The sequence below is a fragment of the Mya arenaria genome, chromosome 8, assembly GCF_026914265.1.
Source record: "Mya arenaria isolate MELC-2E11 chromosome 8, ASM2691426v1".
NCBI classification, from domain to species: domain Eukaryota; kingdom Metazoa; phylum Mollusca; class Bivalvia; order Myida; family Myidae; genus Mya; species Mya arenaria.
The window spans coordinates 19713243-19730719 of record NC_069129.1 but is presented as its reverse complement, the minus strand read 5'-3'; the positions used below and the strand labels follow the sequence as shown (position 1 = coordinate 19730719).

The 17477-nt window shown below is 33.0% G+C and overlaps 1 protein-coding gene across 1 annotated transcript; it reads right to left on the bottom strand.

The window, feature by feature from the left end:
• Positions 1-10557: 10557 nt before the first annotated feature.
• Positions 10558-16553, bottom strand: LOC128242597 (uncharacterized). The gene is made up of 5 exons (XM_052959815.1): positions 16461-16553; positions 15543-16235; positions 12729-12817; positions 11958-12141; positions 10558-11233 (listed from the first exon to the last, which is right to left on the bottom strand). The coding sequence occupies exons 2-5, from the start codon at positions 16231-16233 to the stop codon at positions 10953-10955; spliced, it is 1245 nt and encodes a 414-aa protein (XP_052815775.1). The 5' UTR covers positions 16234-16235; positions 16461-16553; the 3' UTR covers positions 10558-10952.
• Between the last annotated feature and the right edge of the window lie 924 nt (positions 16554-17477).

The window sequence follows — 17477 nt, the reverse complement described above, 5'->3', positions numbered from 1 at the left end:
AGGTACCTGTTCTGTTCATTGTGTGAACCAAAAAACAAAGCAAAGCGTGTTCTTTGCAAGCGTCTATTTGTATTTTGACATTCTTTATGCCATTGTGCAAAATGTAGTTAGCACAAACATAAAGGCTAACATCTCCTCTATGTAAAAACATAAAAGACGATCATCATTTTTGCTTATAAAAGAAATATTCTAGACAATGAAAACATATCTTGCAAACTTGACATTCTTATCATAGGGATATAAGTGTACTTTAATCTGATGCAGAACCATTTTGTTGAAAGCCGCAGTGATTCTAGTATTCATTATTGTACTTGTATAAACATTCCTTAACATCGTTGTTATTATTTACATTGAACCCCTTTCTGCCAATTCTTTCTTTAAGACAAGCTTAATGTTAGGTTACTTTTCCACGACATTTTAAATGCATTACGTCGACATCATGTTACCATTGTAAAAGCAACTACTATCTCACAAATGTTAAACTCAGCTCATCACTTTTCAAATGACATTTGCAAAAGGTCTATTTATTCTACAATTATTGCAATTTCTTCAGAAAGACGATCATACATGCTGAATGAAACTGATTTCGGTCCTTACCTTTTCGACATTCTAAGCATTTTATAACGCCAATACTGTAAGAACACACACACATGGCTACTTTGTTCTGATTAACGTCATTACTGTTAACCTCTTGTTAACATTGTGGTTTGTTTGGGAAGATTCGAACGATGCCTTCTCGCCCACAACTGGCGAGTAAGAGGTAGCCATGCTGCGTGCAATTTGCATTTCGAGGTTTCATGTGTTTTTCGGCCTCCATGTTGATTTATTCTTTCTATAACGCAATGATTGCTAAAGAAAACTAAATAACTGTCTTATTTAAGTCACAAGATAAAGAGCTAAGCCATGTTAACATTGTTTGTACTAAAACAGTGCACCAACCGATCGGTAATTGTAATTTAACGTATCTATATCACTTGTGTACACGCTCATTGTATTCCAAACTATTTTACTGCACTTGTAAGGTTCTTGTATATAGTTTATTTTAAAGCACATTCATTTGGTACATTTATGACTCCATGGACATGTTATTATAACTAACAAAGCTCTATTAAATCATTCGAAGACTTTATTCAACGATATTCACAAATTACTATTAAACGCGACAATAATATTATTATAGTTTTTGTTTTTCTACTTTGCCAGAAAATCAAGATTAGTGCGACCGTTTATAATATCTAGATTCATAAGTTGCCCGTTTCAATCATGGCCATAGGGATAAATGGATGACGCTTAATCGTGGTTGATACGAAAACTTGCAAATTGTCAGTTGAGATTCTGCAGATTCGAACATAAAATTGACATTAAATTGCATTTCAAAAATTTTACAGATGAGTTTAAACAGTACGGGCGTCGGTCAGTGTCGATATCGACGGGATTCCAACTGAAAGCGGCGACCCTCGTGATGATGTAACATCAAAAAACTTGGAGCACGTAAAAATACTCTGACTTTAGAGCCTTCCGACATCGATAAGGTCGGATCGCAATAGGCCAGAGTTCATCAGAACAAGGACCACAATGATACAATTCACAGACTCAAAGGCAAGCGCGCTTGAATATAACGCCAGGATGGCCATGGTGGTGGCATCTACGTACATGACTCCCTCACGAAGTATCGCTAACACGAAATTTCAAGTTATCATTCTGAAACCTTGGTGTCTGATGGGAACGTGTTTTGAACTTGCTTGTAGTGAAAAAAAAAATCCAATGCAGGAACATTGACGCCTTGAAGGCAGTGAACAGGGTGCCGTCCCAGCTTACCAAGACACCACATTCACCTTAGAGAATGCTGCCGTCTATCATCAAATTATCGTCACGTTGCTTTGTACATACACGATGTAATATGTTAGAAATTCCCCAAAGTTCGTGAAAAGAAATGTGTTGTATTTCGACTACTACATAGCATCATAAAACAATTCGTTTTAATATGTTTTTGTAGCTTTCTAAGAACACATAATTTGTTTTATGTAGGGAGAGATTTATTCTAATGTCCGCATTACTAATAGGCTAAATGAAGATCTTTTGATAAAGAAATATAGCTGAAAACAAAGCTATTTTTGGCATTTGTTGTGATAGTATTGGTTATATTCCTTAATGCAAATGTCCAATTGATACTTATACCTTTATTATTTAGTAGACTATTAACATTTTTATGTTCTTTCTTCTTCACTTCTTACACATGTCCAACAAAGTTATATTCCATAATCCCAATGTCCAATTGCTACTTACTCTACACTTAGTATTCATTTGACTAGTAACATTCTTGTGTCAGTTTCTCTCCCTTGGACTGAGCTTACATATTTTTCACTACAAGCATTTCTTACGCTAATATTAGTCCATGCATGCATACGTTACTTAAGACCATGTGGATTATATTTTGGAACAGCAGACTTCCACGTTCAATTTCGAAACTTATAATATTTGTTATGCAAAATAACTATAACTTGTGCTCAATGTTCTACAACTCTGTTCATTTCTGCTAAGCCTTAAAGAAGACATGCATTTGTCTTGCATCGTGATGTCAATATCCTTATTTTATTTTCATCACTGTGGTATGCTTTTCAGATTTTACACTGACTTTTTAACTGAAATGAATAAAAGGCCTCGTCGCTTGACCGTCTTTATAAATATATATGGATATAAAAAAGGGTTTGATGCATTGCTTTCAAATAATTTATGTCGAATCAGTTGATAATCATTTGCTGGCTTTTTGGTAATTTCTGTTAAAATGCATAACCTACGTGTTCAATTCATTGTCATTGTCATTGTTTTTACTCTTGATTAGGTTGTCGCTTTGTCCTCTTTATATTCAAAACCCATTGATGTTCGTTGCTTATGTGCTAATTTGGATTTTTCGTAATAAGTAATGAGCTAATGGCGATTACGGCAACAATGGGGTTACAATATAGTTGTAGGCAGCGAATGTTTTTCAAATCTTATAATTTATTTAAAACTATCGACATTTCATACAATTTGCATTGCATTGATACTGGTTGCTAAAATATCCATACACTTTAAAATCAAGTATGAGAGAAACTTTAATTTGCAATTCGCAAAAATATTGATAATTGATCAATACATCAATTCAATAAATTTAAACACACACAATATAATGACATTTCTAAGTTTGAAAAATGTATGACATTCAAATATGTGACTATAAGACCAAATAATAAACCAAGGTACAACACAGCCAAGACATTTTATAGAATCTGGCACAGATGTATCATTTATAAAACTAAAACAATATGGTCTCAATGGAATGTTATTGGATTGGCTAACAAATTATTTAAAAGGCCGAGGTAAAACCGTTTTGTAAAATCTTTTTTTAGAATCAAAGGTATTACGAGGTGGTGTCGATTCAATCCTGTTATCTTATCATATGAACGTAAATGGCATAGCAAATTCTCTACTAAGCATAACTCGTTTCTTCCGGAACGACATATTTTAGCTGTTTCCTCCCGAGATGTTAATATTATAGAAGACACAATAAATCATGATTAACATTATACCCATGTATGGTCAAAACAATGGTTGGTTGAATTTAACCTAGCTAAAACAGAGGAAATTTTATGACCAATTGTGAAATAAATAGTCCAATATTTATTTTTAATAGTACCTTTGTTCAATTTTTTCACATGTATCTTGGTTTGGCACTCAGCAAGGATGGGTTTTGGCAACAACATATTGATAAAATTATTGCAATAGCATCAATAATACTTGGAACTATTTAAATGATGAAATTTAAACTAAAAAGCCAACACTTATGCATATTCATGTGTCATATCTTCGCCCGCATCTATAAACCGGATCATTACTTTGGAATAAGTTTGCCCTATTTAGAAAACGTTAGATAAAGTTGAATATGAAGCTGCTCGAATAGTCACCGGTCTCACACCCTTCATATCAATAAACATTTAATAATAAATTGGCTGGTTATCTCTAACGAGTGTTAGCGTAAAGGAGATGACGTCTACGTCTACGTCTCACGTCAACATTTGTGCTGTCACTTGTTGTCCAAGATATATGCCGTCAACGTTGTTCAATAAAATAAACCCTGGGAGCCATATCACAATGTCGTTAAGAATTGCTAGTTTTTTAACATTTCCATATGAACATTAGGCCTAAAAAGGAATGGTTTATTTCTGGTTACATGCCCAAAAAATATTGGGTCGGTAGGTAGGGTTGTTTGTTTTTTTTTTTGTTTTTTTTTTTTTTTCTGGCAGTCAACTTCAACATCTTCTTATCTGCCATGTAACTCATCGAAAAGGTATTTTATAGGTTATCCTTGTTCTACACACTTTATTTCTTTGAATCCCAATGCACAATGAGTGCAAGGGTATACATTTACTGCAATCAGGCATGTTAATTTCGTCCCCATTTCGGTCTACTCAAGGGGCATTTTGTTGTCAGGAACAAAGACCTAATGCACCGGTTGGTGCTGGAAAAATATCTAGTTATGAAATTGAGCAAATGGCATAAATTTCGGACAATTTTTTCCGGATACCGGATTTTTTCGGCAAGTGAATTTTTTTGCAATAAAATATTTTGAGTCGGTGGAAAATAAATTGAGTCGGTCGGGTAACCAGAAACAAACCTATTTTTTGTTTAGGCCTTAGGAACAGTAGGTCTATGTTGACCGCGCATCATATGGATTTGACCAAAACGTTTAATTTGCCTTGCCTTTCATCATTATCCGACACTAACCAATAAGCCCAAAATAGAACAATAATGAAATATTGAGAAAACCATAAATTGTAAATAAATGAATGATTCGTTTTTTTTTAACTTTGTGTTTATATAAAACAAAAACATGAAATATATCCTTTGAAATCAAACATAAATTAAAATATGAAAAAAAAACTGTTGCATATAAGATTCCATAAACTTGACAATACTATGCTACTAGCAAATGAGCTATTCCCTGTAAAGAGGACAACCTAAAACACATTTGTGGTTATGACAAGCACATGATTTTCTTTATAACATTCACTACTAGTCAGATAGAATCTGTCATGCTCTTCCAATCAACCAGTCACAAATTTTCAATCAATTAATTCTATTGCGGTAATCCAATTATTTATCGATAAAATCATTTAAATGAGTGGGTGATCTCCTTGTAGTTGTGTGTGTGATATTTATACCTTTGTATCTCTAGTTCATTGTTTGGATTTACGTACAAAATATATACCCAGGTATTATATTCACTGGCCTAATATGACCAAATTTAATAATTTGATGTAATAATGATAAAATATTGAATAATATTGCTACTTATTTATTTTTCGCTACGGATAAAAGAAATGCTAGCTTAGCATATTAACATGACTAAATACATTTCATGTATAGTTATAGCTGATACTTTTCTCCTTAAGATAAAATGTTGTTAAAATGATCTCATATTTATTTCATATTTGTATAACATTGTATTTTGCTGTCATTAATGCCATCTAGTATGTGTTTTTTGTACTGACAATGTTCTATTGAATTTGCTAATTAAACTTTGACTTGACTTGTTAATATTTCCATTGTTTTTTTCAGTTTTCGATTACTTGGCTTGTATCTGTAGATTTTATTGCATAATTGACTAATACAAGGATGTTATTTTGTTATTGGATTAAAGGAAATTGTATTTTTTTTCAAATTGCTTTGAAAAAATCTACCAGACAATCTCGACATAAAGCCGTAATAAACGACTGGAACATTCGACCAAGCTCTGGGAATGGCAATGCCTTCATCAATTACTGCAATGATTTTAAATTTGGCCTAAAACATTAAATTGAAAACATTTTACCTCTTTTAGATCCTGTTAAGCTCATCTGAATATCTCAGAAAAACGACTTCTATTATTTCATTTTGCGATCATTCCTATGCGTAACTAGCTGAAGCGGACTATACGACCGAGTGCGATAGAAGTCCTGAATGAAATTCGAAACTAAAATTATTATCTTTTGCATAAACGCATTTAAATATATTCGTTACAGTAAGGCATATGTTTATATAGTTTTACGTATTCTATCAACTGATGATAAATTTGGCTGTTTAAAGATAAACTCTTAAAAGAACAATAAAGCAGTTGAACAAATAAACAAACAATGTCGTCAATATTTATAAATAATGTACGCATTTTAAGAGATTAATACATAACAGAGCCCTGCCGTTACGTGATTATTGGCACAAGGGGGCCAAAACGGTCCAACATTTCGTCTGGTGAATGTGTTAAAGCGAATACTCCTCTTTATTTTTGTTTCATTTTCCTACGCTTTCCTATAGTACATAAGTTCTCAGCAAAGTAGACAATCATATGCATTTGTAGGACTAGCTTAATTGAGCTGAATAATAAATGATTTGGTTGTTTGTTTCAGAGAATAAGGTACATTCTTAGTCACAGAGTATGTACCCAAAAAGACAAGAGCTTAACATGAGATATAACTATACCTCCTTAAGGGTATTTGTGCTCATTGTTTTCAGATTAACGCGGATTGAGACGTACTACATAAACTAAATGTGTTATCTGATAATGTTTTAATTGGTATGAATGTAGTTCATGTGAATAATACACTTGGAAGTACAGGGACAAGCCCAGTAGTCAAATATTTAAGAACAGTCATGTTTAGAGGATGAATGCTAGGGAACAAAATACACTTACAAACTTCTTTATTCAAACGTTCCAATATATGGGTAATTGGGTCAATAATATAACAAAAATTATTACTCGTTATTCCAAGGCTATATTAGCATTCAATGTAATTCAACGCAAATTCGTAAACTGTTTAATGTACTCTTGTTGCCGATCTTCTTTTTCTTATTGACACATGTATATTCTGAGTTATAGTGAAAGGTGTTTATTCTTTGTTTTAGGTATACATGTTTGTCAATGACCTTCAATTAACTACCGTTTTTTAACGTCTCCGTACAAATATGTTAATACATATTGCTTTGACTCTTTCGATCATTTGGTGGAAGGGCAAACTGCAAACCAGTTAAATACCAACCACCTTTGTTAGAATAAAAAAGGATATAAATGAATACACTTGGACAGACCGTTGTTAAAACATTTGAAAAACGTACGAACATACTATATCTGAGTCATTTTATGATTGAACGCCTGATGCCTGAAACGGAATAGGAACGCAAAACGTGAGGCTTAATAATCCCTCCAACGGTGTAAATGTGTACATTTGGACATGTTTTGTTAAGTGCCGGTATGATGGACCTAAAAGAAATTGTTTAGCATGACGGAATCAGAAACGCTTGCCCACTTAAGTGTAAGTAAAGCACCTTCAAATCGGGTGAAATTGGGCCATTTTTACGTTCAAACAACCACTGAATATCAATACCAGATTTTTCAAAATCATAACTACCTTTGAAAGTAATATGAACAAGTTGACTGATAGTTTGACATCATTTATGATTGGCAATTAGTAAAATAATTGAAGAAGTTCTTCTGATTTTTTAAGCTAGTATTTGAAATTGAACATCTGGCTAAGCAAAAAAGTTTATAAATACATCAAAAAAGAAAAAAAGGAAAATCGCTAAATCACACTACAATGAACTGATTAACGCCATGATTCACAGCATTGAAAACGAAACAGATGATAGATCTAGAAACATATTATTTAGATACGTTTTGAGAATGCTACTGGTCGAGTGGTTGTGGTTATAAATCATCGCTTGATACTTTCGTAGATTTTACTTTTCTCTCAATAACGAACTGAGCCTGGAATAGATTTGATAGTGCAAAGAAATTCAAGAAACGTTTTAACACAACAATATCCCAACTCAATGTTTTGCTTAAAATAACGACTAATGTGTGTACGAATGCGTGGTACAACTTATTTATGTCCGACTGCTTGACATGACTTCTGTCTGTACGACTGATGGATACTACCTATCTTTGTAAGATTTATTGGTACGACTTACGTTTGCACAACTGCTGGGTACGACTTATGCTTGTTCTACTACTACGACTAATGTTTTTACGCTTTCAAGATTTGATTTATGTGTGTACGACTGCTGGGCACCACTTATGTTTAACGACTATTCTGTACGACTTACGTTTGTACCACAGCTAGGTATGACTTTAGTTCGCACGGCTGCTATGTACATATTATGTTTGTACGACGGCTTGGTACGATTTATGTGTGAACGACTTCTAAGTTCGTTTTATGTTTCTACGACTTCTAGCTACAATTAATGTTGCTATGACTGCTTTTTCATTGCAATATTTTAACAAAAGGTCTCGGTATACGCTGCACATATTATTATTTCACAACTCGAATATGTGTACACTATAAAAAGATGAATACATCAACGAAGGCTCGTTTTGATTTACACTTATACGGTGTACACCGAGTTAAAATTGACAAGATTTTATCTGCACAGTAGCATGTCCGCTTCTGGCCGATTTAGATGTTACAAATAATTATACTAATACTTTTATTATCAGGTCAAGATACAGTTCGATATGGAATTACATCGAAAAGGAAATTCAACAAAATACGTAAATAAACTGTTCAATCTTGGCTTATTTCGAGAAAGATACATAAAACAAGGAAATGTTTATTAACATGTTTTGAACAACATATATCGTTGAAACATGAAATTAAAACTCTATGACTTCAGAAACAATACTAAATTGAATAAACTATTCATAATATTGCATGTTAGCTAGAAACTGTCCGAAAAGATATTTGAACAATCAAATTAAACTTTTTCAATTAATAGTCTACCTACGTATACGTTTTTTGGTTATGTAGTATGTATTGAATTACATATACACAATCATCATGTCAGAACACCGTAACACTTTTCGAAATCATACATACTTTTTTCTCTTCAAAGTTGAGATATTCTGTTCTATTTATCGCTGACACCAACTTCTGTAATTAATGATTTTGTGTGCAAAATAGTCTGATCAATATTGATAGGCATATCTTTTCTTCACATAAAATAGCCCATTTCCCAGGAACCAGGATAAAATTTGCTGTGATAAGTGTTCCCTCACTTCCCGCCATTATCATGAAATTTCGACTGCTTAAATATTGATTTCGGCTTATACATAATTCAAGACAGTATCAAGAGCTAATGAATAATTAGCTTCGATAAACCTCTAGATAATGTATGTATGAAATATAAGTAATACCATTACGAACGCGGCTCCTGTCATTGTTAAAAGACCGCACCGGACATGACTGAATTTTGATAGACTAACTTCAAACTGTTGGAAGCAATGCTATTTACTGTCAGTAGGTTTTTGTAGAAACAGATAAACTATTTTAATTCCATTTGATGAACTAATACGTACTGAATAATGTGACAATTATGGATCCATTTGTGCCGAAATATTGATCAATGAATTGTAAAATCTACAAAGGCCATGCCGAAACATCAAAAGTCTTTAGCAAGACCTCTGCACATTAGTGTTAAACCTGTATATTAATTATATTTTTAACACAAAATCTTAATGCTTCATAAATAAATCACATGCTTATAGTTGAAATATGTTTATGTCGTGCGTGCTACATATGTCGCATGTTTAAATATGTTTTGGCAAACGAATTAAAATGATATTTCAAGTGCAAAAATGCTAAATGCACAATGACTATGAAAATAAGAATAACTCGCTTGCATTACATCATTTACATACGCCCACACAAGCGTGTCCTGGGTTGCTATATAAAAAATCACCACAGGCTCGCTCAAAACGAGGCTCTTCAAATGCCCTGACGGGTTATATCCGTTTTGATGAGTGCACGATCCGTATTCAATTAATCTTGATATGATAAAAAATAGATTTTCTATTATTTTTTCGTTATTATTTTTAGCGAGATAACATTTACTTAATGTGATTAAATGGGTATTCCTGTGAGAACAACATCCTTTTATATTCAATTGAAACAGTATATTTATGCTATGTTTGTACTCTTATGAGTACAATATTTAAATAAAAAACTTGAGGAGCAAGCACACTAGTTATTTCATAAAACAGTGCTAGTGATAAACGCTTCGAGCGCGGTTTGACTTATGCATTTTAGAGTGACTCAATCAGAATATTTTGCAATGTAGTTCTTTTTGTAAATATTGAAATGATTTGACTTTGTCTGTAACACAACGCATACGCCATCAATGAGATAATCAAATATGCAAAACAATTGCATGGACCATTCGTTTCATCCGCCTGAAATCAAATTTAAATCAATTGCATTGTTATATACCATGCGCTGCTGTAATTAACCTCAAAGCTGCTTTCATTTAAAATTACAATGCTGTAATCAAACGCGTTCCCAAACACATCACATTTGATCCTAAATTATAGAGTTTCACGTTTCTTATTGTTCTCATCTATAATGGAATGTGATATAAGAACTGTCTCGTAAGCATACAATTTATTTCAATATTTTTGAGTAATCACTTTCCATACATTAATAGTGTTATACTATAATTGTTTTAAATGTTTAAACTAAATAGAAACTGTTACTGTTGATTTGAAACACTTCAATCCAATTATTTCACTCATCACTCAAAGGTTGTAAAAATATCCAAACGAAATAGCTTTTATGAATTATCAATATTTATTAAAACTTTTGTACACATAATTATAATTGAAAACTATTAACATGTACATCAAATTGTTTGTGCATGATATAATTATTTTATATGAGGAATTGCAATAAACATCATACAAGCAATGGAAAATGTTAAACTTAAAATAAACTGTACAGAATGTATTCAATATACATGCTTAAATGACTTTTAAACCATGTAGCCAGGTTTTGTCTTATATATGAAATCATTTTTATACAGTTATATTTTAAAAGCAGCAAAGTATTGACAAAGAACAACAACAAAAAATGAAAATAGAATGTTTCGAAAATGTATTAAAAGAGAGCAAACTATGAGGTAAAGAGATTTTCACACTCATGGCAAGACGGTTGCATTGGGTTTTTACGAAAAATGAAATTAAGTAAACGTTTTGGTCCAGGCATGGAACATTTGGCAAGCTTGTTTTGACAAGGCTTAACATCAAAGGTGGGCGGATCTATCGGTAGTCCTGGGGTCTTGTGCAGGCGGATTTGACTCAGTATTCCAACCAGAAGTTCATCTATGTGGTGATTAAGAGCAGCGGACGTTTCACAATATTTAGAGTTGTACTGTTTGGCTACGGACCTTCCCTCTGAAATATATTACATCAATATGTAAATGTATTGAAGGACTTAAAACAAATCTTTAAACGTGACAAAGCCAAGTGCACCTGAATTTATTCGTTCAAAGCCATAACAGCAAATCTAAGAAAATGGCTGCTATAATTTGAAGAATATACATTTTTAAACATTATTTTTATTACAGAAGTTTTTATAAATGCTTTCATTTCAACAATTCATGGAATTTTTCGCAACAATCTGTTTAGTTAGATATTTCTTAACATGTTAGATCTTTTTTCCGTGAAATCAACTTCTTCGATATGTCTTTATTAAACTTCATCATTATTTATTTACAACGTAACATAGCAATTGTTTTGGAAGTGCATTCCATTTCATAGAAAACTTAACGAATTGGAAATAATTCATACCGTTTGCTATTCCATATTAGTTCACATTAAGACTATTACTAATGGCCTAAGGCAATTTACTAAAGAAGAGAGAAATGTTACGAGAAATGCATTAAATGATATAAAATGTTACTGGTTTGACAGGTATCAATAAAGTTTAACATGAATAGTCGTTAAAATGCCGTTATAGAGTTTAAGGTCGATTAAAACACATAACAAATGTCAGTCTTTCTCTTTATCACATGTGTACGGTATCAAATAGACAATGATAAATGTATTTTTCATGATACAATGATGAAACAAAGGCAACAGGGAAAATAAACCTTTCACAAGCAACAAATAGTATTACCTTCTCTCGTGACCTTCCGTTTTCTCACAAGGTCGATCTTATTGGCGATAAGAATGGTAGGTTTGTCTTTAATTTCAAGTTGATGGCGAACGTGGTACAAAATGTCAACAGCCACCTGATAACTCGCCCGGTCTGTGATAGAATATACCACTGCAAAGGCGTCAAAAGTTTCACTGGGCATCTCCTGCAAATGAAAGATAACGATTGTGTTTATTTGTATATTTCTCTGTATTACAAAAACAATTTTAGTTCACATTGAGAAAGGTGTACAGTTTGCAAACGATGTATATATTTAAGACCACCCATAATGCATTATGTCTAGTTTCTGAAATATATATGATACCGAGCACAAGTGATAAAGCGACAGACAGACATTTGTTTTGCGTTTGATCCATTTATATGTTAAGTGTTTTGTGAGGTAAATATCTACAGTCAATCATTTTTAACTGTATCGCGGAAATTTAAAAACGTTAACATTTTTGCAATTTATTTTTATCACAGTTCTTTTAATTGATGTCTTTCACGACTAATATATTTTACAAGGCGGTATTGGTTTTACATTGTGAATAATTCATACAAAAGCTTGCAATTACCTGATTTATTTTTTTGTTAAATTCAAAACGAGACACAATTTACTTACTCAGGTATGCTAAAGGCTCGTATGTAAGTTGCAGGAAATGAATATAAGCTGTGTTCAAAGTATTATTAAGACGGCAACACAGCGCCAAGCCATTGTCAAAACCTGCTTTATGAGAACCATGCACTTTTTACCTGCGAATCAAGTGGCCGGTCAACAATTTCTAGTGTTGACTCTTCGGAGTTTAACAGCACTGTCACGTGGCGATCTGTGTCATCGTCATCTGCAACAATAAAATGAGAATAGAATACAATAATTTCAACATAGAATTATTTGTACTTCATTACTTAGTTATACGAATCAAGACAACGATGAACGATATGGTTGATCTTCTTGGTGTCATTACAGCAAACAGATGACATTTGAAATGTTGAGCATTTCTTGGAAAAAAATCACATGCCCCATTCTGTTTAAAGCTACATTCACACAGATTGACAGTTTTGACCTCTTTTTATACAGTTTTATCTCAGATTCAGCTTATGTTGGTATCAATGCCTTCAATTCAGTCAAATAAGTTTACTCACAATAGAACAGAAATCAGTAATTTGGAAAACTGACTAAACTTTCATTTTCTCCCAGCGGTATTAGTAACGCGTTTAGCCATAAAAAAGCAACATTCGGATAATATGAATACTGGCGATTTAATCTTTTCTCAGCAGTCTTCCAGTTGTGTCAGTAGGTTTGAGACTTTCACGCAAAAAATTGGCTCAATGCAAGACTTAAAAAAAACAAAAAGTTGTCAAAACGTTACATCAGTGAGAGTGCCGCTTAAAATGACTATTTATCGTTCTTTGTCATATGTTATTGCAATTCATGTGGTTATAGAACGTGTTCGTTTTGTTTTTTGGTTTACGATTCGGTTTTCTAGCTGAATGAGCATTTTTGTACTTGATTTCACCCTGTACCTCCAAACGAAATGGATATCGTTTAACTATTGTAAGGTATGATCATTGAAGTTCAAGTTTTATCTGTGATACCTAAGAATTATAAGTTACCTGTTATAGCGAAGAGATAACATAATAAATAAAACTTTGCGGCCTTGATCGAAGCGTTTTAAGAATGCTTAACGTATATTTGTACTTATGCTTACCTGAAAGAAGGTCATATTACTCATTAGAAAAATATGATAATAAGAAGGAAAATTTCCCTAGACAATCCGAAATATGCCAGTCTGAACCGGAATTTATTTCTAACTAATTTTATGACATTCCTTCCTAAATAGCCTGTGCAATGTTAGGAATCTCAGTCCTTTGACTACTATTCACATTCTATTTGTGCTTCCTATGAACCTTACGTAAATGCATTGGTAGAAACAACATAGCTGTGCGTAGCGAAGAAGAAAGTTGTATGTATAACGTAGAAAGGAGTTGACATTTACATCTTTGTTTTCTTTCTGGCCCACTAAAACAGTTTTCCACGTGGCCAATAATTCTCTTACAAATAAGTTATTATTTTATCCGATAAATAATTAATAAATCTTTCAATTCTCAGGTGCTTACATACTCATGCCATCATATTGCAGATGCTAATATGTTAATACGCCCTCATATTACAGATGCTAATATGCTAATACGCCCTTAGATTACAGGTGCTAATTTGCTTATTCACCCTCATTTTACTAGTGCTAATGCTAAAACGTAAGTTGCGTTGTGATATTAATAAACACCATAACAATTATAGAATGAATATAATAGATATTATCAGGTTTTTCAGGTTTATAATGTCAAAGCTGATGATGACATACAGGAAAATATAGAAGCCTTAAAGGTTGAAATGTGGGTATTTATCAGCACGAACAATTTGTCATGATAATTATAGTTGATACCAGGATTATTGCTCAATCATTTAAATGTCAGAATGTTTATTACATTTGTCACGTCAAACTACAATAAAAGAGAGGTTACGAAACACGACGTGTACGCCAACAAGTTCTTGTAGCTTTGGAACAGGCAACATGTGAGTTAAAAATTTCTCTATAAACGTGAACCTGGAGACACACAGTTGTCAGTACATTAATTGTTCAGTTGTCAGTACATTAATTGTTCAGTTGTCAGTACATTGTTCAGTTGTCAGTACATTGTTCAGTTGTCAGTATATTGTACAGTTTTCAGTACATTGAAGATGTAGCGCACACACCAGTACAAATATATTTTAGCAATAACTACTTATTATCATTGAAACAAGGAACAATAAAATGTATACTCCAGCTTCTTTCATAATGCTTCTTTACAATGATAAGCTTAAGTTAATGAAGATAACGATATTAGATAAAGCTTGCAGTGGGTATTCTTGACAAGTTGTGTGTTAAATCAAACGAATGCGTGGACGTCAGTCATGTCTTGTGTGCGAATGTTACAAATAGTTCTCATTTCGTACAGGCATATATTTTAGGATAATTTTCATTTCTCTATTTAAAAAAATAAACAATAACGCACGTACATACAAAGTTATTTACCTTTTTAGGTAAGATAATTGTGATGAAACTTAACATTATCGATACAGCGGTGATATACCAGTCTTTGTCAATAATATAGTAAAGCTTATGCCTTTTGTTTAAATTCAGAGATGATGTATGCTTTAATTAACTGTATAAAGTACCCAGGCTTAAAAATACAGTAATCTATGACCGACTTTTTTGCCATTCGCATCGATAGACATCATTATCTAATTTCAAGCAAGTTCCAGTATTGTTAACTCTATACACGCAAGCAATAAAATGTCAAGATACTCGAAAGGTTTGCGATCACGTTTCAAAGAGGTAATGCTTATTTCAAAGCTTAATCAATATTGTATCTAATATACATTTCTAACACCAAATGCGACTTAACAAACTAGAAATATATTTATTGCTTATATTGTTCAATATTGACTTATTCATGAAAAAAATACATTCAAATTTCAAAGCATATATGGTTAGATCATGTTGAAAATAGCGATATTTGTCTTACCGTTCTCTGTTTCAAATGCAACGAACTCCGATGTCATAAACTGATTGGTCAAAGATGTTTTTCCAACTCCTTTGTCCCCAACCATGGCAACTTTATGAATAATGGTATCAACAGAAGATCCCGTACTGTCCGCGGTTCCACTGTCTCGGGATTGCGTGCTGTTAATTCGTTGCCTGCTGTTGTTATGCGATCTAGCTCCCCCATGCTCACTATGCATTACACTCCCGGTTGAGTATATACTATTGGAGCTCCGTTTAAAAGAGTCCCCTCTGTTAACAATGCCTCCTTTCGATGTGGTTTTAAATGACCGCACTCTTCGTAATGGCTGTTGGTCAGATGGTTCCTTCTGTTTATGAATATTGTCGAAAGATACGCTTAGACAGTTCGCCGAAGGTGATGGTAAACTTCTTCGTCTTGGTCGGTCAATATCGACATTTAACAATTTGGGTCGGGGTCGGTTACGGAATGAGCATGAACGTCCATGGTGAGCTGCTGGGTTTAAACTAGAATGGATATCAGATCCATGTGGAGATTCCCGCATTTCCATTCTTCTTTGAAATAGTTGGTTTCTGTCTGCAACTGTTAGCTCTTCGATGTCCGCTTGGGAGTCATTTGAAACCTCACGGCGTATTTTAGGCACACTTAGTTTTCGCTCAACTTTATTTGGATCCATTATATATTTCTTTGTCATTCCTATAAGCAATGAAAATCAATTCAAAGCAGCAGTAAGATGAAAATACACAATGAAACACGACTTAAATATTATGAAACATTTATACATTTTAGTTGTCACACTGTAAAATTTACGTTAGTTAATCAACGTTTGAATAACTATTTCTTATCATGTATTCCAGGACCTTTATTAACGACAAATCAACCTTATGTCTTTCAAAACAATTAATACAGTACAATTTATACCTGGTATTTCTTAGATCAATATTCCAGCTAAAAGTCTCTCCAATAGCACCTTCGTTGTAACGCCGTCACAAAGACTTAATCCTACCAGAGAGATCCGCTTCTATTATATAGATGCTCTACAGCTCTATGGAAATCACGTGATTTCCCCGACTAGTCAGACAGACTTGGCACGGAATAATATTGCACGTAGTATCGCGTTTGTACTCAATGTTCAATAAACAAAACGTTTGTTGTTTTTTGTTGTGACAGATGTTTATTAGGGTGTTATAGCTACATGGCGCTTGTTTTGTTGGCCTCTTTTTCTATTTGTATCGAGGTGACATTGTGTTGCTGAAAATCATACCGTTACTTAATATACCATACAACTGTTTGTTTGTAATAAAACTCTACGGTGCCAAGCTGGTAGTCAGCTATTTATTAAAAAAAAAAACTTTTTAATGGCACAGGTCTTTGGCCCAAAATACACTGAAAAGACACAAAACATGCAAATACAGAAATGGCGTAATGGCATCATCTGTTTCCCTGCTACAGTATTTTAACACAATTTCGTAGTTTACATTTTAGGGATTTTACAAACTCAGTAATGATAAGTTGGAATCCGTCATTCGTGAATCAACAACACAAACAAGAACACACTGGACAGCATAAACAAACTTTTTATGATGAATTCATTTGCGATCAAGAACAAAACTGGTGTAAAGTGTATATTTCATATATTGACAGCATAAGTGTTAGTCATGTTTCTTTTCGGCTTGAAAAGTGTTGTGCCTTTTTTGTTGCTAGTTTGGTCTTGATTAATACACTGGATTTTTTTTTACTTTTTACCCGTCGGTTCCCTTGTAGTTTTATAAACATTTTCATTTGAACAAAGATTGTTTCTGAAGGTATCAAATGGTAAAAAAACTATAACGTTATATTTGTTAATAAACGAAAAAACGGGAATTTTTAATCTTAGGTGTATCTGAAATTTCCTCAAATATACCTGTTTTCTATTTCAGCTCATAGCTATAAGTAACT